This window comes from Tenrec ecaudatus, chromosome 17 (assembly GCF_050624435.1).
Source record: "Tenrec ecaudatus isolate mTenEca1 chromosome 17, mTenEca1.hap1, whole genome shotgun sequence".
NCBI lineage: Eukaryota > Metazoa > Chordata > Mammalia > Afrosoricida > Tenrecidae > Tenrec > Tenrec ecaudatus.
In genome coordinates, this window is record NC_134546.1 from 1,378,588 (window position 1) to 1,403,544 (window position 24,957).

The 24,957-nt window shown below is 48.4% G+C and overlaps 1 protein-coding gene across 3 annotated transcripts in view; it reads right to left on the bottom strand.

Moving 5' to 3' along the window:
- RTN4 (reticulon 4) overlaps positions 1–19,647 on the bottom strand; it is a 51,547-nt gene extending 31,900 nt beyond the window's left edge. Inside the window, exons 1-3 of one of the 3 annotated variants that reach the window (XM_075535237.1) lie at positions 18,869–19,644; positions 5,000–5,056; positions 2,034–4,343 (exon numbers count right to left, since the gene is read on the bottom strand). In XM_075535237.1, coding sequence (XP_075391352.1) covers positions 2,034–4,343; positions 5,000–5,056; positions 18,869–19,397 — 2,896 coding nt within the window. In that variant the 5' untranslated portion in view covers positions 19,398–19,644. Of the gene's footprint in view, positions 1–2,033; positions 4,344–4,999; positions 5,057–18,868 lie in introns of all 3 variants that reach the window. The other 2 variants (XM_075535236.1, XM_075535238.1) reach the window with 2 other exon arrangements.
- Between the last annotated feature and the right edge of the window lie 5,310 nt (positions 19,648–24,957).

Here is a 24,957-nt window from a genome sequence, read left to right on the forward strand (position 1 = left end):
CTCCTATCTTCTCAGTTAAACTTGTCCACATTTAGGGCCCATTTTTAGTCCTATTCATTGCTCGGTCCTATTCATTGCTTGGTCTTTGCCCATTCACCTACAATCCTGCAACTACTCTTACTCCTATCAGCCGCTTCCTCCTTCGGGCTGAAGCCTCTCAAGCCTCGTGGCGACCTCGCTAGCATCTCGGCCTCGTGGCGACCTCGCTAGCATCTCGGCCTCGTGGCGACCTCGCTAGCATCTCGGCCTCGTGGCGACCTCGCTAGCATCTCGGCCTCGTGGCGACCTCGCTAGCATCTCGGCCTCGTGGCGACCTCGCTAGCATCTCGGCCTCGTGGCGACCTCGCTAGCATCTCGGCCTCGTGGCGACCTCGCTAGCATCTCGGCCTCGTGGCGACCTCGCTAGCATCTCGGCCTCGTGGCGACCTCGCTAGCATCTCGGCCTCGTGGCGACCTCGCTAGCATCTCGGCCTCGTGGCGACCTCGCTAGCATCTCGGCCTCGTGGCGACCTCGCTAGCATCTCGGCCTCGTGGCGACCTCGCTAGCATCTCGGCCTCGTGGCGACCTCGCTAGCATCTCGGCCTCGTGGCGACCTCGCTAGCATCTCGGCCTCGTGGCGACCTCGCTAGCATCTCGGCCTCGTGGCGACCTCGCTAGCATCTCGGCCTCGTGGCGACCTCGCTAGCATCTCGGCCTCGTGGCGACCTCGCTAGCATCTCGGCCTCGTGGCGACCTCGCTAGCATCTCGGCCTCGTGGCGACCTCGCTAGCATCTCGCCAGGTGGGCCACTCCTTTCATTCTTAGACCTTGCCCTGCACCTGGCTCTCCCTTGCTGACAATCAGGTCTTAGCCTGCTACTTCACCTCCGAGTCCACGGTGAACACACACAGCTCAGCTCTCACTAAAGAACTGCAGACACTTAATAGCCAAAGCGTCGTCGTGCCTCTCAAAACCTGAAGGTACTAACAGCAAGTCAATTCCCACTCGCATGACCCTCCAAGTCGGGTTAGAACTGCTGCCTAAGGCTCGAGAGGCTATACATTTATACAGGGGTAGGCTGCCTCATTTTTTCGCCCCCAGAGCAGCTTTGTGGTTAGGAGCCCAACATATAACCCACTACACAACCAGGATTCCGGATGTCTTGTAGGTACCTCAAAACCAACACATTCAAAAGGGAATTCTCTAACTTTCCCCCTCGAGCGCACTTCCTGGTCCGTTTCAATTTCTTGCACTTCCATCCTGGTGCGGTCGGCACAGGTCAGGAACCCAGGTTTCTGGAGGTCGATTACCTTTCGTCTCCACGCCCACTCAACAACCTGACTGCCTTGGTGTTCAAAACCTCCTCCTCTCTCCTTCTTGCACTAATCCCTAAATTGGACTCTCTGCTACTAGGCCTATCCATCTCCAATCCAAAGGAACCTAAGTATATTTGGTGGAAACTCAGTAACCAGTCAATATTTTAATGAAGAATGCTACATAAAAGGCTCACGTGCAGATCAGGTATGTGGGAAAGGTAAAAACACACAGAGAATATCAAGAATTAGTACTTTCCAGAGAAGTGTACAATAATATACCTAAACTTACTTTTCAAATGTCTGCTATGACTCAATATGCCTCTTATAACTTCCTTATACTGAAAAGCACTCAAATATTCAATATTAAAACATTAGAAAATGTCACAAATCATCTTTTTAAATGCAGAGTGGAATAATTTCTAATAAAACATATGAAAATATTTTGTTAATGATACTTACTCTGTGTTATCAAGAAACACTGAGTTTTAAAAAAGCCAATTCTAATTTTAAAATATTGTCTAGCTCCATGATGCAATATAAAAGTCACCAATAAACTACTATAAGAAAGGTTAAAAAAAAGCACTAAAACCTTCAACTGAGGCTGTGGGGGAAAATCGTCTTGTTGCAATATAGTTCACACTGTAAGTGCAGCACACTGTATAAAACACCACTGCAGTGCACTCACAATATGCCAAAAGGTGAGCAAAACGTTACAAGACAGCATATGGAATGATTACCTGAAGTCTTACTCAGCTCTGCTGAAAGCAGAGCGGAAGGCGAGCTGGCCTTTGTCCCGCTCTCAGAAGGACGTGTTTTCGCAGCTTCTCCCTCGAGGACTTTCGCTCTGAGCACACTGCCCACTTCTGGCCGGGCGGCCACAGCAGGACCGTCTGGAGGCAGCAAGGACACCTTGGATACATGGGACGCATCTTTGCAGGGGCGACTCTGGTCCTCGGCTTGAGGCCACACACTCTTGACAGAGAGGGCCCGGGGTAGCTCTGTGCTGGGCACAGCCGCAGCTGCCTTCTGGACATCAGCCACCTCGCTCCTATAGGATCCTTCTAGGTCAGGATACTCTCTAGCCAGCTGCGGAGGGAAATCGGTTGTAGAACTGGCAAATGTGGGGAAGTCATCAATAATCTCAATAGGAGATGAATCTGAAAATGTCTCACTTTCCCTTGCGTCAGCCTCCTGAGCAATACACGGGCCACCCGTGGGAGACACTGTCGTACTGAGCGCCTCCACCTGCAAAGGGATTTTCTCCCTTTGGGCCAATGCGGCACCCTCTGCGGAGGGCCTGGGCTGGACTGATTCCAGATATGGCTTTCCCCCCTCTGGTGGCGAAGCTCTGAATCTCCCCTCGCTCTCGCGTTCTGCCAGGGATGCAGGGGAAAGGTCTGAGAGGTTTTCTTCCCCAAGCATCACGGCTTCATCTTGCTTTTCAGGAACTTCAGGGATGGAATCGTCACTAAATAAGTCAACGGGCTCAGAATCGGGAGAGGACTCTTCGACATGCTCAGAAGGGTCAGGCCCTGGCTGCACAATGTCTGCCATTTCTGAGTAAGTGGGGAAAGTGAGAGCTGGCTCAGAGGGGAGCTTCGTTCCCTTAATTAAATCGCATGCAATAGAGATATAAGGAGCTTCCGTTTCTGGACCAGCCGCCTGGGTACCGGCAAGCTCTCCTCGTTCTTCCTGTGTTCCAGCTACTGTTTGCAGCAAGACGTTCACAGCCTCTTCATAAGGTGGGGGGTTCTCAGACTCGGGCTCACTATCCTCACAAGTCCCTGAGTGTGGGTCCTCTAATGGCGAGGAGCCAGGCTGCACGGAGGCAGAGCCGGCACCGGGAACAAGGGAACTCAGCGGCGCTTCCATGACAATGTCAGGCAGCACCGGGGAGGGTGTCGCTTCCGATCCTTCAAAGGACGGGCACAGCTGCGTCCCCGGGGGCAGTGAGTCCTGCAGCACTTCGGAGGCTCGGACCAGGTCCACCTTGGCCTCGTGGGCCACCTTTGCACCTGCAGCGTCATTCAGTTCACTCTCGCATGCCTCCTGCACCAAGTCTGGGGTCAGACCTTCAGGCATGGTGGCCGTGGCCGCGGCCGCATGGGACCGGTTCTCCGTTTTGGCGTCATCTGCCTCGGGACCCGGAGCTGCAGCAAGGAAAGGGTTTGACATTTGCACGTGGGTGTTCTTTGCGGTCACAATCTGGGCCTTTTTTTCTTCTATTTTCTTTTCATCCGTCTTATTTTCTACATTGCTACCTTCCACCAAGGGGCAGCCCTGTGCTGCGGCCCGGCCTGGAGGAGCACAGGCGATGTACGTGGCGTCGGGCGTGCCGGGGAAAGACACGTCCTCGAGGCTGCTCCCGCTTTCTCTTCCGGGACTGATGCGCTCCAGCCTGTCGGGGACAAAGCCCTTGCTGTCCACTTGGTCTTCCAGCGTGGCCGCCATCCTCGCCCCAGGGTCCCTGTCTCTGACTTCCCACACTTGCCCAAACGGTTTGAAGTCTGCATACTCCTCCGGCACGGGGACTCGTGGAAAGCCTCCTTTGTCACCACTGCCCTGGGTTTTGTCCGCAGACAGGACTCTGTCCTCGTTAGCTGGCTCAGAGGTGGCCCCGGGGAGCGCTTGTTGATCATGAAGGGTACTGTTACTAACTACTAAATGTTCATCATCATCATCATCGCTCCTCTTCCCGATGGCGTCCTCCCTAGGGGGTGTGCCTGCCACAGCAGCCCCGGCTCCAGGAGAATCACGGAAGGAGGAACCCATCTGTGAGTACTCCAACTCTGAAAACTCTGGAAAATCTCTGCTTAAAAATGGATTGTTTGCCTTCTCCGAGAACTCCTGAGAAGCTTCGGCTGCAGATTCTTGATGCAGTACTGCTGACACCTTACCGAGAGAGTCCTGTTCTTTAAAAGCAGGAGCGGAGAGAGGAGACAGAGAAGGAAGGGAAGCGGCACATTCAAGCAGGACAGATGGGAAATCCTCATGGCCAGCCGGGACAGTGTTAGCCGGTGGCTGCTCCTTCAAGTCCATATTTTTGTCTGTGATCATGGACAGAAAGGAAAGTTAGAGAACGCCAGTTTTCTCAGTTAATGCAAGTTTTATGATAGCTATAAAACAGCGTTAGTAAAACTTCAGCGTTAACTAAAATGAAAAGTTAATAGCGCTTAATTAATAAATAACTACCGAGAGGATTGTTGTCAGTAAGCGTGTCACTGAGGCAATGGAATGCTGGGCAGAGACAGACCTCAGGGCTGAGAAACATCTCAAGTGTTATCAATTGAGGAAAGCTACTTCTACTAGTTTCAGAGGGAGAGAAATCTAATAGCATAGAAAAGGAAAAGCATTCAATAATTAAATGCCAGAGATGGGCATTCACTTACGTAAGAGCCATTTAACTATAAGCAAATACACTGTATTTGGAAAAAATTAACTGTCATTGTGTAAATGTAAAGTAAGGGTCCAAGAAATCATCACATACTTTCTTTCAATGGTTCATTTCTGCCCATTTCTCCCTTGGACATAGCATGTAAAGACATAGCTTATAAAATGCAAATTAAGTTAAAGATTCTTCAAGAGACAAACATTCTTGGAGCCATGCTACTCTTGAGTAAATTCACACAACCGCACAGAGCTCAGGACGCTGCAGCGCTGCGTGAGTCTGCACGGAGGCCAAGGCACAGCAGAAAGAACTTGCCTGCAGAGGAGCGCATCGCAGGCTCAGATGAAGCAGGAAGAGCAAAGAGTGTCTCATCTGAAAAACAAACAGAACACAAGCTCAGCAGAAAAGAAGACAAAGTGGCAAGGAGGCTCAAGGCAAGAGGAGCAAGCAAGGGTTCAGTTTGTAGTGAATTAAAACAAAACTGTATCCACACAGAAAGCCAAGAGGAAAAGGAAGTTAGAAAAAGTAGTAGTACGAATTCAGAAGAAACCCACCACATATGTACTATAAAACTGACTAAATGCTAGTCATAAAACCTCTCATTTACCAAAGGGTAGCCACAAAAATGGCTTTAGGACACTAGTCTTAACAGCCCACGCCCTTAACTCACGGATTCTAGATAGTCCGGGTTTACCCAAAAACACAAAGCATGCATTTGAATAAAACCACTAACTACTTTGTTTAACCTTTTGAAACTGACATGTGCTCAATTCAGAGGAAAAGTGTCAGAGAATGCTGCCCTTCTGACATTCCAGGCTGTCGCTGGCAGTCCATGTGTGGTGTGCTGTGACGACAGGAGGCCTACTGCCAACTGTCCAAGGATACCAATGAACAGAAGGAAGACATTATGTCTAATATTAACATCACTGGCAGGTCTACTTCAGTAAGCCACTCAACTCTACACTCGAGTACTTTCACTGGTCCCAGTGCTACTGCTCAAAGTGGTGTTGCTACACTGTAACCGCTTCAAAAGTAACTGGGGGACTTTAGTTCCCAGGATAAGTTACAGCCAGCTCAGACTAGCCCTTAAATGCTTATGCAAATTTGTCCTCACTTGGATACTCAACTCCCATGAAGCTTACTCCTCACAATCACCTTCACTTGCCCCACGTGCAGCTTTGGAAGCATTGAAAGGCTTCCAGACTTTTCATACAGTAAAAACCAGAAAAAAGAAAAAAACAAAACACTGTCAGGGAGTTAATCCTGCCTCAACGTGTCTGTCCCCAGTAGGCCAAGGTAGAACTGCCTCTGAGTTTGTGAGACTTAACTCTTTACTGGAGTAGAAAGCCCCGTCTTTCTCCCTTGGAGTGGCAGGTGGTTTCTAATTTCGGTCCTTGAGGACTGCAGCCTAATGCGTAACCACGACACTGCCTGGTCTCTTAAAGTTAAGACTGAATGTAAACCACATACACTTGTTCCAGCAGTTCTGATGGCCTTGTCTGCCAACGATAAGGTCAGCAGTCTGAAACACCAGCCTCTTAATGAGATGGAGATGAAGCGCTCTGTCCCCATGAAGGTTTACAACTGTGAGTCAGAATCAACTTGAAGGCAATGGGTGGGTTCTACTGGTTCCAAGTGACCCACAGATTCGTGAGGACACAGGAATCAATCTCCAGAACCTGGGGCCTGGCAATATGCACAGGAGCCCTGGTGTGGTGGTCGTGCATCGATGGGGCTGCTAACACACGGTCAGTAGTGTGAAACCACCAGCCCATCTGCCTCTGGGAGAAATACAAGGCTTTCTGCTTCCCTAAAGTGGTTACACAACCAGAAACCCAGAGGTTGGAATGACTCAATGGCAGTGGGTCTGAGATTTTAGCCTAGAAACACACCTGGTAACTGGGAATGTCAGGTAATTCCGTTGACATTATGGGCTGTCTTCTGTCATACTTACTTTGTACCTGCAGTTGGAAGATGTTAAGCAACTATGCTTTAGACCAGTGAAAGGTCTCTCTCAAAAGGCCATCTGGCATAGCCTGAGGACAGACAAGAGTTACAAAGACGGAGCCCTTCCCACCCCAGTCAATCCAAAGCAGAGGGGCCACAAACTACAACTGCTCCTTAGGGCTTCTGGGATTGTAAATTTTTATGAGTTTGAACGGCACTCTTGAAATTGGCAGCCCAATGCTTAACCACAGCACCACATGGCTCCTTCAGGGAGAGGGCCTAATACAAGATGTGAACAGGTCACACCAACAATCTGAGGATGCCACAGGGCTAGGCCTTGTCTCGGGCTGCACACGAGGCCGCAAGGCCGATGGGAGCCGGGCCAACTCACAGCAGCTCCCCGACCCCAGAAACACGGGTGGGAGCGTCATACCTCCTACCAGACTGACTATAATAAGGTCTATGAGATTTCCTAAAATATACACATGGGTATACTCTTTAAAGATGGCTTTTCATTGTGATCTTTGTCAAGCTACCAAAGGGGACAAAGCATGCCTTCCAGCTAAACTAACTAAAAGCATGCATAAAACTGAGATTTTGGGGTCAGAGGGCAGGAGCAATCAATTACACCACTGACCCATCTAATTAAAAACAATCAATTCATAAAAAGCAAAACCATTTCTTTTTCACCTAGACAATATAGTTAAAGCCATCAATTCAGAGGCCAATCTACTCGAAAGTGAACTAAAAAAAATCACATTGGAAGGAGAAATCGACTACATCAAAATTGAGCCCAAAAATTTAAGAATTGTTAAATGTCATTTATTCCTATCTAGTATCATGGTCTCTCCCACATTAAACATTGTATCCTGGCACTTGGCTTTTCAGAAAAGTGGCAAATTGGTATTTCAAATATTCCTCAATTATAAAAGCATGACTTAATTTTCTAAAATGGGATTCATTCCAGACTTAACCACAATACAAACAGCATATTAAATTTCTAACATCCTTTAGAGAAAAATCCAGAAGCAGCACTCGCTTCTTTGAGCCCTGAAGAAGATAGCTGTTCAGGTTCCTCTTGGCATTCATGCAGGATGGAAAACCTGCCTGGGGTCAACTCCAGGTTGTCACTTAAATGCATCACTGAGTCTTGCTACCTTTCTTCCCTCCTTGCCTGTGCAGGGCGTTAGTGCCGCTGGTGGCTGCTCCGAGTCCAGTCTGGCTCCCAACGGCCCCCAGGTGAAATCAGCAGCGGGGAGAAGAGGAAACAAACAGCAGCTCGCCAGTCACAAGCTGGGAAGACTCAACAAGAGTGGAATCCAAAGCCTTCACTTGCTAAGTCCATGCTCTGCAACCATTCCACAACACTTCCGTCCCTAGACTTTAACATTTGTCATTTTGAAATGATGAAATTAGGGACATTAGAAGAAATCATTTGAGTCAGTACTAAATTCTAACACTAAAAACACCTAAAATTATTTCTATTTTGAAAAACAGACTTTACATTAACTTTCCTTTTACTAGGAAAATCCAGGTAGTCACAAATGAGTAAGCTATTTCCTAATAAAGGATGTTATAGTATGCAAAAAGCACAGTATTCTAAATTCCTACCATATGTTATATACTCAAATTTCCTTACTGGGCTCACAATTCCCCTCTAAGATCCTTTCATAATGCCAAAATCTATCTACTGAATGAAATAAAAAAGTTAATTAGATTCACTTGTCATTTTAACAGCCCACCCCCCAAAAACAGTAATCGTACTGTGACTTATTTATGGCCACAATAAGTAAAGCTACTTATTAGAAAACATAGCAGCATATCCGCCCCCCCCCCCAAAGTTTTCACTAACGAGCAGGTAGAAAGGAAGTCAGACGTGGCCAATAAGTCCTCCCACTCGACTGATGTCGGGAGGACAGGGCCAAGGCGGTCCTTCCCCCGCCGGGCACAGGCTCCGGAGAGCGGGCGTTGGGAAGGAGTAATAAACGCCTGAGGACCCTCTCACTGGGCATGCTCCAATTCCGCACCTCCCCCCACCAGGTGGGCTTGATTCAGCCAATAGGGTCAACCAATACCTTTAACCACGCCTCCCAAGCCAAAGGGGGCCCCTTCCGCCCCCTGTCCCCCCACCCCCCTCCCTCGCTCTCTGGCCTCAGGCCACCACGCATGGCCGAGCAGTCCCGAGGTTGCCCCCCCCCCCCCCCCCCCCCCCCGTGTTCAGCTGTGGCCCCAGCGTGGCTTACGAACGGCTTGGCATGCTTCCCTGAACCAGCGTGTGCTCTTTTAAGCCTGTAAACCGTGAAACTTCCGTCCTTCATAAAAACTCACCTGGATCACAAACCAGGCTACACTGTGAATTCTTTGTCCTGCGAAGCCAAGAACCGAGATATTACCCACCCGAGAAACCTAACATTGCCATCAAATAAATATTTCTACAAGAACAATGCAGCAGATTAGCCACGAAATTATATCTACACCCCTTAGTTTGAGCAAGTGCTCCACATATGGTCCCAATTTAATATTTAAATTGATCTCAATAATCCCTCTCACATGTCAATAGCAATCAATTATTCTTACCACGTGTTCCCCCACCACCTGCATCTCTGAATGTCAACAGAAAACGTCCAATTCACCTTATCCCAACTTTTCTTCTGAAAACACATCTACCTCACTTTGTTAATATTCTACTACATTTCCATCAACTAACCTCAGGGAAGTATGTAACTTATTCAAAGTCACAGAGTTGCTACCTATTAGCAAAGTTGGAAAACTAAAATTTAACTCTGGTTTTATAATCACATAGAGACTTATTTCCATATCACCAGATTGGGCTTTCTACTCCGGTCAACAGTTACAGTCTGGGAACCCCACAGGAGGTACACTGTGCGTTTGGTTTGGTAGGTGGCTGGGTGCACTCCAAGGACTAGAAGAGAAGAACAGACAAAGGCAATGTGGTCTGCACCCCTAAATGATCTATTCTTATCTAATGTTTTAAGAAAAAGTTCTCCTCTTCTTCCAACCTACTCTCATTGGCCAGGAAATTAACTGTGTGTCAGAACTGTATCCACCCTCAAAATAAGCCGACTCACTGCCATCAAGTCAATTCCAGCTCACAGGGGGCAGGACAGGGCAGAATGAGCCCTGCGGGTTTCGGAGAGGATACATCTTTATGAGAGCAGACAGCCTCATCTTTTTCCTGCACGGAGCCGGTGCGTTCCAGTTGTTGGCCTTGTTGACAGACCAACCAGTAGTGTCCCCCAATGCGTCCATGCTAAGACGCAACCTTCCTCTATGTGCAGAGGTCAAACTGCAGCAAGATGACATGGCAGTCATTCTACACCAACTCAGAAATCCCGGGTGGCCTACGAAGCTTGCAGGAGTTACATTAAGGTCGGTAAACGCAATGAGATAAGAGGCATGTGATAATGATCATGATCAATAAAACAAAATCAACACAAAAAACACTGAAAGTGTATGCAAAACACACAAAGAAAAACAACCAAGGGAGATATAACTAATACTCAGCTATCGTTAACTGATAAGACACGCATGCACAAACGTACCTAATCAGCAAGGTTTAGGTAATTTAGATAATAAACGGGTGTAGGGATCCTAGCTAACCCCAAGGTCAACAGGTCAACTTCACCAACTGCCCTTCAAGAGGAGGATGCCGCTCCCTGCTCTAGTAAAAATGCACAGCCCTACTACCCTCAAGGGGCTGTTCTCTTCTGGTCTTACAGGGTTGCCACGATTCAGAATCAACTTGAAGGTAATGGGGGTTGTTTTGGTTTTTGTCAGTGAAGCACTGGTCGTGGCGTGCAGATGGTTCTAAGGCTAGAAACTAGAGAACCGATACTTCAAACACTGACAGTGCCACCCACAGCGAGCAGGTTTCAAAGCACTCCCGGAGGAAGACAGGTGAGGAAGAATGCCTTGGAACCCTATGAATCACATAGAACACTACGGTGGTGGACGATGGTGTAGGCTGACAGACGTTTCAGTTCCACACAGGTCTCCAGGAGTTAGAGTCCCGGATGAAAGCCACCACTCATTCTCTTCCAGTGCCCATGGAGCGTTCACCAGGAGAAACCGCTTCTTGGGCAAGAGAAGAAGTCTGAATAAACAGCAAAGGACTGAAAATCATAGCTAGGATATCCTAGGCTAGCTAAGAGACAAAGAGCCAAAACACCAACGTTAGTGAGAACTCCATTCCATTGCTTAAGCGTGTAAGGTCCTCGGAGAACTAAATACAAAGTCACTTTGGGACCAGCAATGCCACTCCCAGGCACACGCCCCAAAGACCTCCACACCAATGTTGACTGCAACTCCAGTCACCAGGACATGTGTGCACACAGGGACCAGTGCTCAGTAAGAAATGAAATCTTGAGACATGCCACAGTATGAATGGAGTTTGACACATTATGCTAATCAAATTATGTCCATTGTCAAATGTGGGGGGAGGTCAGATGCTTACAGGCATCCTCCCTGAGGGGGATCAGTTGCCAGACTGCAGTGGGCCCTGCTGCCTGCTGTGAAGGACAATGGACAGGCCTGCAGTCAATGATTTGGTTGCAGTAGGTGGAGTTCACACCCTACTGATAATGGTTCCTATGGAGATCCAGAGAACAGGTCAAAATTAAGCTGCCATCCTAAATGTAGGATCCTTCCATCTTGTCACTTGTATACCCCCAATCCCTCCTCTTCCTATTGCGTGTATGTCCCTAGAACACCCCCTCACTGCTGTATAACCTATAGTGCAACCCCTTCCTGGGACGCATGTCTACCTGTAATTAGTGGGCTTGCACGCCCCCAAAGGGATATAGGCCTGGGTTAGCAATAGAGGCCTGGCCTCACTCTCTCGGCACCTCCCTTGACCTCTCCTCGGCTCCCTCTCCTCCTCCGGTTTCCCTTTCCCCTCTCTCCACGTGGACTACCAATGTGTGACTCCATTGTTTGACTTTCTTCTATCTCTCGTGCTCTTGATGACTTTAATATAATATTTACATGTCTCAACCATACAATTGTGCTTACTGAACCCGTGGTTAGTGGTGGAGGGCTGGTACCCCCTAACTCATACCACAGTCGAAAGGAAAAATAAGATATGATCTCATCTATCCCTACACATAGTAAGTATATCACAGGCAAATGTACAGAGACCAAGTCAACGAGAGAGGCGAGGAAGGGGTTCCGTAATGGAGATACACAGGGATTATAGATGCTCGGTGTTGCCAGTGTCTGTGAGACAGACCCTGTAAAAAGTGAAACTGGCACTGCAGTGTGATCTTAGGTTTGCAGTGATGGCCCACTTGGCTGCTTAGGCTGCTGCCAAACCAAATGCCTCAAGGGGGTCCGTTTCCTGAGCTGGAGGTTTCCAGTTCAATAAATCAGGTGGGGAATGCTTATCAGGTCAATGGCAGAAGATCAATGTCCATCAAATACTCTAAGGTCAGCAATCCCACCCCCACCCCGCCCAAAGGGGGTGAGAAATGGGCAAAAGCTGAGCTCAGACGAAAACGTTGGTTGAACGGCAGGTTTCTCGCTGTCCAGAAGCTGACTCTGGATCAATTCCTGGTCAATGCAACTCCTGCACAGCGAGCGGGAGCTTGCATGTTGTGTAACTCAGTGCGCTCCCAGACTAAAGCAAACCAGGGAGAAGGGTTTGTGAGCTGCTTCCACCAATCACAACAGTGTGTTCCACAACTAACCGCGTGAGCGACCCCGAACCAGGCAGCAAGCAACATGCCTACAAAAAAAACACAAAAAACTCTCAACTGCAAATTAAACAAACAATTTGCTAAACTATCTTCCAAACTATTGGGCTGATAAAACATATGGGCAGAAAGACAGGACTTGTGCTCTCATCAACAGTTACAGTCTCGGAACCGCTCGGGCCAGTTCTACCCTGTCCTGTAAGAGGTCACTGTGAGTCAGCATCGGCTCCAGGGGAGTGATGTCTGGTTCTTGGTTGGGTTTTCTTTTCACATTAACACATTGTTGGTGGAGTATAGGTTGGAACAATCTCTCTGTGGGAAAATCTGCCCTCATCTATTGAAATTTCAAACCACATACTCTTCTGAATCATCAAGTCTATTTGTATGAATTTACTGTATAACATATTTTGTTTTTTAAGTTTACAAAAAGTATATTCATAGAAAAATAATTTATAACAGAAAAGGTAAAAGATCACCTAAACAAAACATCAATAAGGAAATGATTAAATAAAATACATTTTTAAATTCTCTGCAGTCATTGAAAAGTCATTCAGTACAGACTGATCACTAAGATACACTGTCGTGAAAAGCAGAATTCAGTACAGACTGATCACTAAGGTACACTGTCGTGAAAAGCTGAGCAGAGGACAGCTGCTTCTCTCCCAGAAGAGCAGGTAATGTCGTCTGTTTTCTTTAGCAACATACTGCTTGGGCATAACTATAGTACAATATACTATGATGAGGTAAGCACTGAACAGTTAAGACAGGTAATTTAAATATAAAATTAACAAATTCTCCTTGTGTTGAGAAAGATGCTAGCATCAGTCTGAGAAGACCTTCTAAAAAAAAAACCACACTGCCATCGAGTGACTCGCAGCTACATTCTAGGACAGAACGAAACGGCCCCTTTGTGTTTCTAAAACTTTCAAATATAGGGGAGCAGAAATGCCTCATCTTTCTCCCACAGAACGGCTGGTGGATTTGAACAGAAGACCCTGTGGCTAGCAGCTCCTTATGAACTCAGCATCAGTCAAGTTGGGTTCCTTCCAATGTGCACGTCTCTGCCCTACATGAGCTAGCCACAAAGGTCATGTTCATCCATTTAGAACAATGGTTCTCAACCTTCCTAATGCCATGACCCATTAATACAATTCCTCATATTGTAACCCCGCCAACCATACAATATTTTTCATTGCTACTTCATCAGTCATTTTGCTACTGTTAGGAATTGGGTGACCCCTGTGAAAGGGTCGTTCAACCCCCAAAGGGGTCCAACCCACAGGTTGAGAACCACTGATTTAGAGGCAGCTGATAAACCACAGTTCTGAGATTACAGTTCCTATCCCTATTGCTGTAGCATCAGGAGGGACCCTTCCAAGAGTCTGTATTTAGAAACAGGAACAGGAAATCTCCCAAAATACTTCTTCGTCTTGCACCACTTACAATCCCAAAATGAGAAATCAGACCTCATATGATTTGGACATGGGGTGACCAGCACAGCACATAAAGGTGGTCCCCGAATTACAAATGAATTCCATTCCTAACTTAATTAGGAATTCAACTGTATGTAAGTCGGAGGAGGGAAGTGTAGTCCTTATCAGTTAGTCAGATGTTTGGCTAGTATATATTATATCATGTACAATGTGTAAAGAAACACTTGCAGACATACAACATTCCTAATTCCCTACTACAGGAATAATAAAGATAATGTTTGATATGTGTCACTATGTAGCATCCGTTTATTATGAAACACTGCATGTGCTTCAAATGTGTAACACAGCAGGCTTTCCAGGGCCTGGACTCACGGGCACAATGTGGTCAGGTGCTGCCCTGTGTAATGTACCTACAATACTTCACTCTCATGAGATTCAAGGGTCTAGAGAAGAATTGAAAAATACGGCCCACTGGTTCGTACTCTGTCTTGAGCTAAGGAGGCCTGACTGGACTGCTACTGCAAAGTCCTAAGTTCAAACCCATCCACTTCTCCAAAGAACAGGGGGATGGGTGCTCCTGTAAAGAGTTACTGCCTCCGAAGCCCCAAGTGGGCTCCTGAGGAGGTGGATTTGCCTCCACAGCAGAGAGCTATCATGGGTTAGAAAAAGCCCACCTAAACTGGGACTCTCAGTCAGCAGTGTTTCAAATAAGTTGCTTTTATTGTATGATCAAAGTAACTATCCATAAAACAGAGCCAATTATAGATGATGTGCTCCATTTTAGAAACGTTTTATATATTATTAAAAAAAACTTCCAAATTTACATGGATATCGTGCAGAGTAGTCTATTTACTAAAAACCGCCTAAAGTGGAGAATTTATCAAAGGTTGCACACAATCATCTCATTTTATGGAGTTGAGGAAGCTTGTGAATGAATAAACAGAACCATAGATCTGACACTGAGCTTCCTGTGAGCTGATGTGAAACTTGATCCACTTGCCTACAAGGAGCACACCCCAACTTTTCTGCTTAGCCAGAAAATTAGAAATGTTAAACAAGAGGAATCAATTTGCACCTCTAAGGTCATCATCTTTTTCTTGCTGTCCTTTCCTAAATAAAATTTTTAACAAGGCCTGACATCTTTTTCTTTGTGCGGCCTTTCCTGGGACTGACCTATCACTGATTAGTTGAACTTTATATTATGAATGCCACTGAAGATTTAAACGGTCTCAAAATCTCTCAGTTTCTACTACATGCTCCAATGCCAACATATATAGTAAATGCTTTTATAATTTCTTAAAAACCTAACAATTTCTCAGCTACAAGCCACAGTTGTAAGCACAAAAAAAAATCTACACAAAACCCCATAGCCATGAACATGAAATGCTAACTCCTTCACTTTTTATCCACAGACCCCAGGCTAAAAGCCTAGTAACCTAACCATAAAAATAAAGAACAGCAGTCAATCAAAATAGAATTTCTAAAAAAAATTAAAAAGAAATAGAATCTCTAACCAATTTAGAAAAACTGTACTGCTTCCTATCATCTCTTACATTTTTCCCTTCGAGACCATTTGCACTGAACAAACCAGTGACGAGCAGACACATTTTTCCCTGCGCAATGTTTGCGTGAGTGGCCTGTGTTTCTTTGCCGTGGGTATGTTACATGTGGGAAATACAGTAGTTCAAGTTCCTTCTTGCCGCTCTCAAACCTATGCAAACACATTCTGAAGAGCTCGCTTGCTTCTCTTTCCCACCGATCATGAGCACAGGCAGGTCTGGCTTTGTCTCACTGGGCTTCGCCGAGACTGCCCTTTTCAGGAGTGGAAGGTTCCCACACACCACATCCAGGGTCTCTGTCTCCAGCAGCAAGTGCTCAGTCCGTGCCTCTGAATCACACTTTGGTAATTTTCATCATCTCTCACACTTGCTCATAGTGCTACTGCACATTCACTACAGGCATTGTGTAAACATAACTTGTACATTTACTCCACCAACCAACTCCTAAGAGAGCCCACAGGGCAGGGTAAGAGGGCCTCCGTGAATTTCCAGCCTGTGACTTAACGGGAACACTCAGGAGACCCTATTTATTGTGACATCCACTCTATTGCACTGGAACTGAGTCTGCCTGTGCGCACACAGGCCACTTCCTCAGCACTTCTCTCTGACACCCTGTCTCAGCTCAACACACCTTCAACGGCTTCCTGGTGGCCCAAAGCTGTTAACTCAGAAAAAGGGTAAAAATTAATGAAGTAACTTTATTTTTCAGAAAAAAAACAAACAAAGATGCTCTGGTTTGATAATATAAACTACCAAAAAGGTTCAACTGTGGATTAACAGAACATGGATTAAAGACCTCACAGATTTTAAATCTAAATTCTAAATGTTGGTTTGGACATGTCCTGAAACAAAGTCACACTGATGTAAGGTTTGTACATCTCTCAAATCTACTTCTGCCCAAAATCTTTTCTTACCTTGAAGTCAAGTGTTTCTGGAGAAAAATGGCCACTGGGTGAAAGGCTGCCTTTCTTCCTATTTCAGAGTTCACTGTATTGTAATGCGCTCCAGGCACAGCTCCCAACAGCATACAGCAAAACTACCATTTACCGACTGATGGAAATCAAAACGTGCCCATGGCAATAAGCAGAGCACGAGTGTTTGCTGTACCAGGTATGTCAGCCAGGCTAGTTTCCCACCCTGTGTCTACACTAATTCCTCACAATCCGTTTGATCTTCAAAGACATATTTGGGTACAAAAGAAGAGCCACTTGTTGGGCTGCTGATCACAAGGTCAGCAGTTCGAAACCACCAGTCGGTCTCTTGGGAGAAAGACTTTTTACTCCCTTAAAGATTTAGTCTCAGAAATCCACAGCGGTAGTTGTACTCTGTTCTACAGGGTCAGGATCAACCCGTGGTAGGGAGTTTTAACTTTACTCTGGTGAAGTCTGTGGTCCCTTTGAATCTTTCAAAAATGTTTTAGTTCCAAAATCACAGTAAAGTGATGTTGGCCTATTCTTAAAGTAAGTAATGGCCAGCTGTGTACCCTGGCCTGTGTTGGGCACCCAGGATCTGAACAAGCAGTCTGCCCTCCCTTTATACCCCCCACCCCAGTTTTACTCAGGACTTTTTTATAGATTCTCAAACTTTCCAAGAGCCTTTGCTCTAGGAGTTGTTTGGAACAGGTCACACGCCCTAATTAATCAGGCTCTGAGCCATCACTGTTTATTGGACTCACAACATTTAGCACTCTTCTGAGCTTCTTCCTAATGTATTTATGATCTGTATTGCTGGCCCCTGCCCCACCCCCACCCTTTTCAGGACAGCTCTGTGTCTGGTTCCTGTCACAGCTTCATTGCTTAGGGGTTTAGTTGTCTCTTGTCAAGTAATAGATAATCTGTTGTATGAATGAACAGGTGGTGGTAAGTCTACACTCACTGAAATGATTCTCTATGACCACAGAGGCAAAGCCCCTGCACTAAGACAGGAGCTAAAGTCTCCAAATGTGCATCAATGCAGAATTAGGGAGAGGCCCAGAATAGGCCCTCTTCTGTCTCCTAAATTCCAACAGCACAGATCCTAGGAGAACGCTTTCAACCTCCAGAAATCGCCACTTTCCAAAGACCAGAACTCTTCATTTCATTAGAGATCCAAGGTACCAAGTTGGCCTGCTTTCATCAATCATGGCACTTCCTTTGTGCCAATTCCTAATTAATTACCGTACATCTTTCTGCCATCACCTCCCTTGCCCTGAAATGCGTCCTTCTGATGCAGAGAACGCAGGGGCCCACTACTTCCCATCTTCTAGGGGCTAGAGAGAGAGCTTCGAGCAGTGCCGTCAACCCGGGACCGCTACTGCTCAGAACCAAGTCCCACTCGGGCATATTCTCCCGTGGTGGAACAGGCATGAAAAAAACCCTCCTGTGACTGGCTTCCTTTTTCAGAAAAGGACCCACTTCCACAATTCTGCAGAGCTGTGAAGATTTCCTGATTCTTGACCTTTTGCAGAAAGGTCCCAAGAGTGGGTACTTTCCAGTCCTCAAGTAAAGGTCTGAAAACACTTCAGTAAGCCTCGTGATAAAGCTGCCACAAATTCAATTAGCCCGGTTCCTATCTTTGATAAAAACAACAAACCAAAACCCCACAGGCTGCCTCTTCTCTTAAGAACGTCAACCATTTAGCCTTTTTCATTCTCCCACTCTCGGATTCCAGGCCGCTGCCCCGGGGCTGAACGCGTGCACACCAGCGAGGCCTTGGCCAGCCGCGCCCCCCACTTCACCGCGCCCTGCCCGGGCCCACCCGCGGGCGCCGCTCGGCGGCCGGAGTCGCCGCCCCGCGCGGGGGGAGGGTGGGGGGCGGCAGGGCCCGCCCAGAAGCCGCGCCCCCGCGCCCCGCCGCTGGGGGCGCTCTGCCTCCACCGCAGTGGGCGCGCGCGGCCGCTCCTTCCTCCCGCGGGCCGGCTCCCCGCCGCGCAGGAGGGCGGGTCGGGAGGCGCCCCTACACCAGGGACGGGGCCCGGCTGTAAGCCTACAGACCCGCGGCACCTGCTCCCGGGAAACCCCCACTCGGGGAGGCAAACCCACCCGCTGCCAGCGAGTCGGAAACCGGAGGGTTTGCAAAGCCCTCCTCTCTAAGGGGCCACTGTCACATCCTTTCCCCGCACAGCGGCTAGGGCGTTGTAACCGCCAGGCTTTCCGTTAGCAGCCGACTGCTTAACCCCTGCCGCCACCAGAGCCCCTGTGCAGACTGACAAAACCCCAACCACGACCGTCGAGTCGATTCCGACTCAGACAAAAGCCACTACTAGCAGCCCGGGGCGCCCCGGCCGCACCTCGGACGCACACCGACTGCGGGCGGGTGCCCAGCTTCCGGGACGTGGAGCGGGAGACGTCGGGGGCGCACGTGTTCCCCGAAACCCAGAGACAATGAAGCAGCCCCACCCTGCTCCGGGCCTCCCACCCGGGGAGGCGCCTTCACCCCGAGGTCCCCAGACAAAGCCCCCGGGGAGTGGGAGGCGGCGGCGGGTTCGGGCTGCAACAAAGAGGGGAGGGCGCGGGGGTGGGGGGGCGCGGGTGGGGGTGGGGACGCGGCACTCACCCGAGGAGCCCCTGCGCTTGGGCGCGGCCGGCGTGGAGGGGGGCGCGGCGGGGGCCGGGGCGGGCAGGGTCCACTCGGGCTCAGCCTGGGGGCTCACGCCGGCCGGGGGCGGCGGGGGCGGCCGGGCCGGGGGCTCGTCGTCCTCGGAGGGTGCGGGTGCGGCGGCAGCGGGCAGGGACGGCGCGGGCGCGCTGGGCGGCGCGGGGCTCGGGTCCCAGGGCGACCGCCGCTCCGGGGTAACGGAGGGCGCGGCCGGCAGCGGCCCCCGGGGCGCGGGGGGCACGAAGTCATTCCCGGAGTCCAGCAGGGGCGCGGGGGCGCTGGGCACCGGGGCCGCCGACAGCCCGGCGGCGGGCTTCCTCTCCAGGACCTCCAGCTCCTCCAGGTCCTCGTCCTCCTCGTCCTCCTCCTCGTCCTCCTCCTCGTCGTCCTCCGGCTCCGCCACGAACTGGTACTTGAACTGAGGCTGCGGCAGCGGCGGGCTGTCCGAGGACGAGGAGACCAGGGCCGACTGGTCCAGGTCTTCCATGGCGGGCGGCTCCGGGATGCTGCTGTGACTGCAGCCGCAGGGCGCTGCTCCTCCGGGTGGCGGGCGGTTGTGGGGGGTGGGGCGGGCTGAGAGGGGCCGGGCCGCTCGAGCCGAGGGACCTGCAGTGGCGACGACTCTCGGAACAATGAGAAAGAACGCTCCTCCTGCCTCCGCGCCCGTGATGCGCCACCCGCCCCGTCCCCAGCCGCCGCCGCCGCCGCCCAGACCGGCGCAGGAGAGAGGCCAGCCGACTCTCCGCCCAGTTTGCGTGACTCACCCTCCCCGACCGGGAGCGGCCGGGACTGGCGCGGGAGAGAGCGAGCCAATCGGCTACGGGATGAACGTGATGGGCGGGCGGCCGGCCCAACAAAAAGGGAGAGAGAGACGTGGGTGGGTGGGGCTTATTGCAGTGCCTCTCTCCTACCGGTGGGATTGCGCTGTGGGCGGGGCTTGCGCCTGAAGGCCCCACCCTCCATCTTGGTGGTCGGGGCTCTGGGTGGGGCCTTGGCCTGGCCGGGTCAGTGTGGTGTTGAGATCCGGCGAGAGGGGGCAGGCGGTGGGCCCGGCGGGCTTCTGGCGCGCCGCCACCGGAAGGGCGTTATCCTGGAGGGAGGGCGAGGTTGGAAACTTTCCTCCCAGAAAAGGAAGAACCAGCTAACGGGACTGTGAAGTAGGCCTTCCGATTTTTAAAGAGTTTGAAATAAGAGATTATGGGGTTTTTCCAAACTTAAATTCCCAAACTGCATCACTGCCACTACTACCACCAATAGCTTGTGCGCGTGTGCGCATGTCAGGTTGAAGGGCACGCTCAGGCGAGGTGCAGCCCTGGAATGAGGTGGGCACGCTGAGAACAGGATCTGGGGGTCTGTTGGAAAGGCTCGGTGCTGGACTTTCACGTGATGGCAGGATGAGTCACCCCAAAAGAGGGGGAAGGGAAGACAAGGAAGTGGAAACAAAGCTTCCTTGGACGGCGATTCTGGTTCACATTACATTGAGTCACCTTGGGCTCATCAGTCAACATTTCAGATGACTCAGGCGTTCTGGGAGTGGACATGCCACATTGCACATGACCCCCAATCCACTTTTGCCAGAACTGGAGAGTTTAAAGAAAGTGGTTGCTGAGCAAAAAAGCACCGCACAGACGCCAAGATGGTGACCAACCCATAGCGCCTCTAGGAAAACACAGTAAAACTCACTGCCATTGAGTCAATTCTGATTCACGGTGACCCTGTAGGACAGGCTGAAACGGCCTTTGGGTTTTCGAGGTTGTAGCTTTTAGGGAGCAGGAAACCTCTTCTTTCTCCCGTGGAGCTGCTGGTAGTTTCAAACTGCGGGCCTTGCGGTTAGCAGCCCAACGCGAAACCCACGGTCCGGCCACCAGGGTACCTTCCGAAATACAGATAAGGCTCACAATGTATTTCTACTGGGCAGTGTGTCAGCTAATGAGTAAGGAAATTTACTTGCTACTTGGAATCACAGAGTATTTAAGCAAAGGGTTAGCTCTATTTAATATTATCCTAAGCTTAATATGGGAATTCAAAAAGAAAGAGACAAATTCCTGGTAATGTCACCTTATCAGGTTAATTATCCACAATCCGTTCAAGAACTAGCACATTAATCCACAAAGATAAACTGGCTCTACTTACTAAATGGTTGTGCGTTGTCTGAGCTTTAAATTTCGAATTTTGAAAAGAATAGAGAAAGCACTGGTGTAGTCTTAGGCGTGGGAGTGGCTAGCAAATGTCTATCTTCACCTTAAAATGTCTTTCCTGAAAACTTTTACTGGCTAATTTTGCAGATGAGTCATGAACGCTAAATTAAAACATGATTCTTACAAATGATCACTCAAACAGTCATGCTTGAAGTATTTGCCCCAAGCATTTCTCAAAAATTATCCACAATATGCATGATTTCCAATTAATTGAAAAATACACTAGCAAAATATTCATGGTATAAACTTTATTAAGTCATAGTTTAGCTATTAGCGATTCCATCTTCTTCATACTGTTTTTCCTAATATGGTATGGTATATTGAAAACCTTAATGGGAAGTTATACAAGAGTTCATATATTATCTATAAGTTACTTAAGTGGCATTTTTGCATTCATTTGTCTGCTACTCCTAAAATGGTTTCAAAGGAATATTTTTAATTTATTAAAAATTATGTAAAAGAATGAATGAAGCAGGTTACAGAAACATGGTAGTGTTGCAACTTTAATAGCAAATAGCAATCTGAGGTGATAATGTAAGCACTCTCTTTTAGTGAAAAAAAAGTGGTATATGATTGATCTGACTTCTAAAAATGAATATTTGATGTATGAATAAGAGTAAGGAATTTGCCTGTATTCATAGGATGATCAATGATGCCTAAAAAAGGTGTGGCAGTTGCATCATCTCCTGTCAACTTGAACAAAGGTCATAGCCAATGAGGTCTCTGTGTGGACATGGCCTTCTGAGACTTCTAGGAACTCCTGTCTTCCTCCCTAGAGGCAGAACACACTGTCTCTGCTTCTTCCTGTGGTCAAGCCAGATGGAGCTATGCTGATGGAGCCAGAGTCCTGGAGCTGAAGGAGCCATGTGGAGACCCACACCATCACTGAGATGCTTCCACCACCATTGAATCCACAAGACTTTCCATGCACTGGCCTGTCTGTCATCTACCTGGATTCAGTGTCATTGCATGTGTTGCGTGAGTCTGAAGAGGAACTTATAGAATTGTATTGGACATATGGGTTAATATTGGACTTACGGACTTGAGCTGGACTGGGCTGTGTGATGTTTTCGTAATATACAATTACTCTTTGATATAAAACTCTCAGACACATATGAGTCTTCTGGATTTGTTTTGCTAGTCAGTCCAGACTAGCACAGGGGAATGCTGCTGCCCCACATTATAACCGAAGTATTACTTTAACTAATAAAATTCTTGTGGGCATTTGGAAACACTTAAGGCTCAAAGAGTTGTGGGGATGGCGCCTGCACATAAGGTTGCTATGAATTGGAACTGATTCAAATGCACCTAACAACAAAGGAAAAATACGAATGTTAGCTCTTAGTAAGAGTTTCAAAGTAACTGTAGGGTAATTATCGGTGGAGTTATCAGAAGTAGAGCATTTAAAGTTCCAGATAACTTCCTGTGAGGAACTAGTCCCATTCTCTCTCGTTCTCCCTCCCTCCCTCAGCTTTTACTGTGGACTGGTGTGGAAGGTTCACAGAGCAGATGGCTAGTTTCACACTCAACAATACGTACCGTACATTTCACTCATAGCACCGCGCTGCCCTCCCCTCCTCCTTGTGTTTCCTGTTCTCATTCCGCCTCCTTTCCTAACCCTTCTGAACTTGGTCCTTGGGGAACTATTCTCTCACTCCACGAGATCTGTTCAGCCTGGTAGATTTGTAGACTCTCAGAGTTGGAAGGGCTCTGAGAAGTCAGCTTGACCAATCTCCTTCCATTACAAGAATTTCCTTCAGAGGATTTTTAAGGGTTGATCATCTGTGGTAGATTAAAAATGGCCACAAACTCTTTGCAGTAAGTCCAACTATGTTAGTTAGGTTTGCTGTGCCAACCTGGCCAATAGGAAGATGTGGGATTAATCAGGTTGCAGTTTGATTGGCGTGCAAAGAGATAAGGTTCACCTCCCTCTCTCTTGCTCTCTGGTGGTCTGAGCATGCTGGAGCAGGCTGCTGCTTTAACTAGTTCTCTGCCTCAACCTGTGAGCTACACTCCCTGTGGGCCAGGCCAACCCATGGATCGTGTCTAGAGCTTGAGGCTCCTTCAAGACCTGCTTTGCCACACTGCTGTTGTGTACATGACATCGCTTGAGCTTGAGGCTGGTGGATCCTGTCGCCCTGCATTGCTTGTGTTTGATATCTCCCCGAGGCCTGCTGCTTCTGTAAGTTCCCAAAGCTACTGACCATTGGTGACCCTGCTGCTTGCTGCCTGTGGACTGACACTGCCTGCCTTGCCCCAGGGAGGACTCTGCCCTCTGCTTCCTTGACCTTGGACCTGGCAGCCCAGTGAGTTGAAGAACTTCCAGTCTATCTATCTATCTATCTATCTATCTATCTATCTATCTATCTATCTATCTATCTATCTATCTATCTAAAATCATGTGTCCTGGTTTTGTTTCTCCAAAGAACCCTGCCTAATACACCAACCAAGAGATGGAGTCTGTTTCCCCACCTCTCCTGAGCAGGGTTGTGATTTATGTGATGCCTGGCATGCCCTGAAGTAAGTTTGAAGCCTAAGCACCAGGGATACTGGTTGCAGCTTCCACTTATATCCTCTTGAGATGCAAAAGCCCTGTGAAAATCCGAGGCTCTTTACCAGAGTTTGCTATGAGGCTGCACAGGTTTTAGCAGAGCTTTGAGACAAAGGTGGCATGGAAGAAAGGCCTGGTCCTCTTTTTCTGGAAATCAGCGAATCAAAACCTTATGATTACAACATTCATTGCTGATCTGCAATTGATCAGGGGAGGGCTTAGGGCTGGACAGCATTTCACTTCCTCATTTTGGGGTCACCAAGAGCTCGAGGTGATCCCAAGGGAGCTAGTGACATTCATTATGGAGGATGGAAACCACAGGGACAAGAGGCCTCTCCTTCTGAGCCGTTCAGCTGATGTCTCAGAAACGTGGGTGAGGCCAGCTCCGACGTCCAATGAACCCGCAGAATCATGAAAATGATGACTCATTGTTGCTTTACTCCACAATGCTGTGGGGTGGTTTGTTACACAGCAAACACCAATTGAAAGCCATCCATTTGGTGCCTAACTCCTTCATACCAGAAATACTTACAGGGGATTTACTATGTTCAGTCTGGGTACAGCATTGAATAAAACACACACATATGCTGGAACAGAAACAGAACATTTCAGTGCGAGGAGATTCACTTCTTAGGAAACAAGCCCATTTATTTTCTATGGAAAATAAATATGCAGCACTATGCAGAAAGTGCTGAATGGATAGCTGGTATATATCCAAACCCAAAGCAAGCCTGCTGTCATCAAGACATTTACAGAGCACAGTGACCCTTCAGGGAGTTCTGAGGCTGTAAATCCTTATGCAGATAGACTAGTCTTTCTCCTAACAAGAGCCTGGTGGTTTTGAACCATTCACCTTGTGGTAAGCAGTCCAATGCTTACCCAATATAAACTGAAAAAGCTCACCACCATATAGTCGGTTCCAGGTCATAAGGGCCCTAAAGGACAAAGTAGAACTTGCACTGTGGATGTTTGCGGCTGTGACGCTTCACACTTGATCTGAGCCAAAAGGCTGAGAAGCAACGAGGCTGTAACTGTGGGGATGGACAGCTTCATCACTCTCCCTCAGCGCAGCTGGTGGCTTTGAACTGCTTATTTTGTGGTTAGCAGCCCCAACTGGAAATCCATTAGGCCATCAGAGTTCATTTACCCAATAAAAAACAGGCTAATTGTCCTCTAAAGAGGTTAGAGGCCAAGGATGCATATTCCTGTCTGTTATGGGACGTGGACCCCAGTATGGGTTCAACCAACATAGAAGCATTGACAGTTCTGAAACTCAGATGTTTTGCCTTCGTAAAACA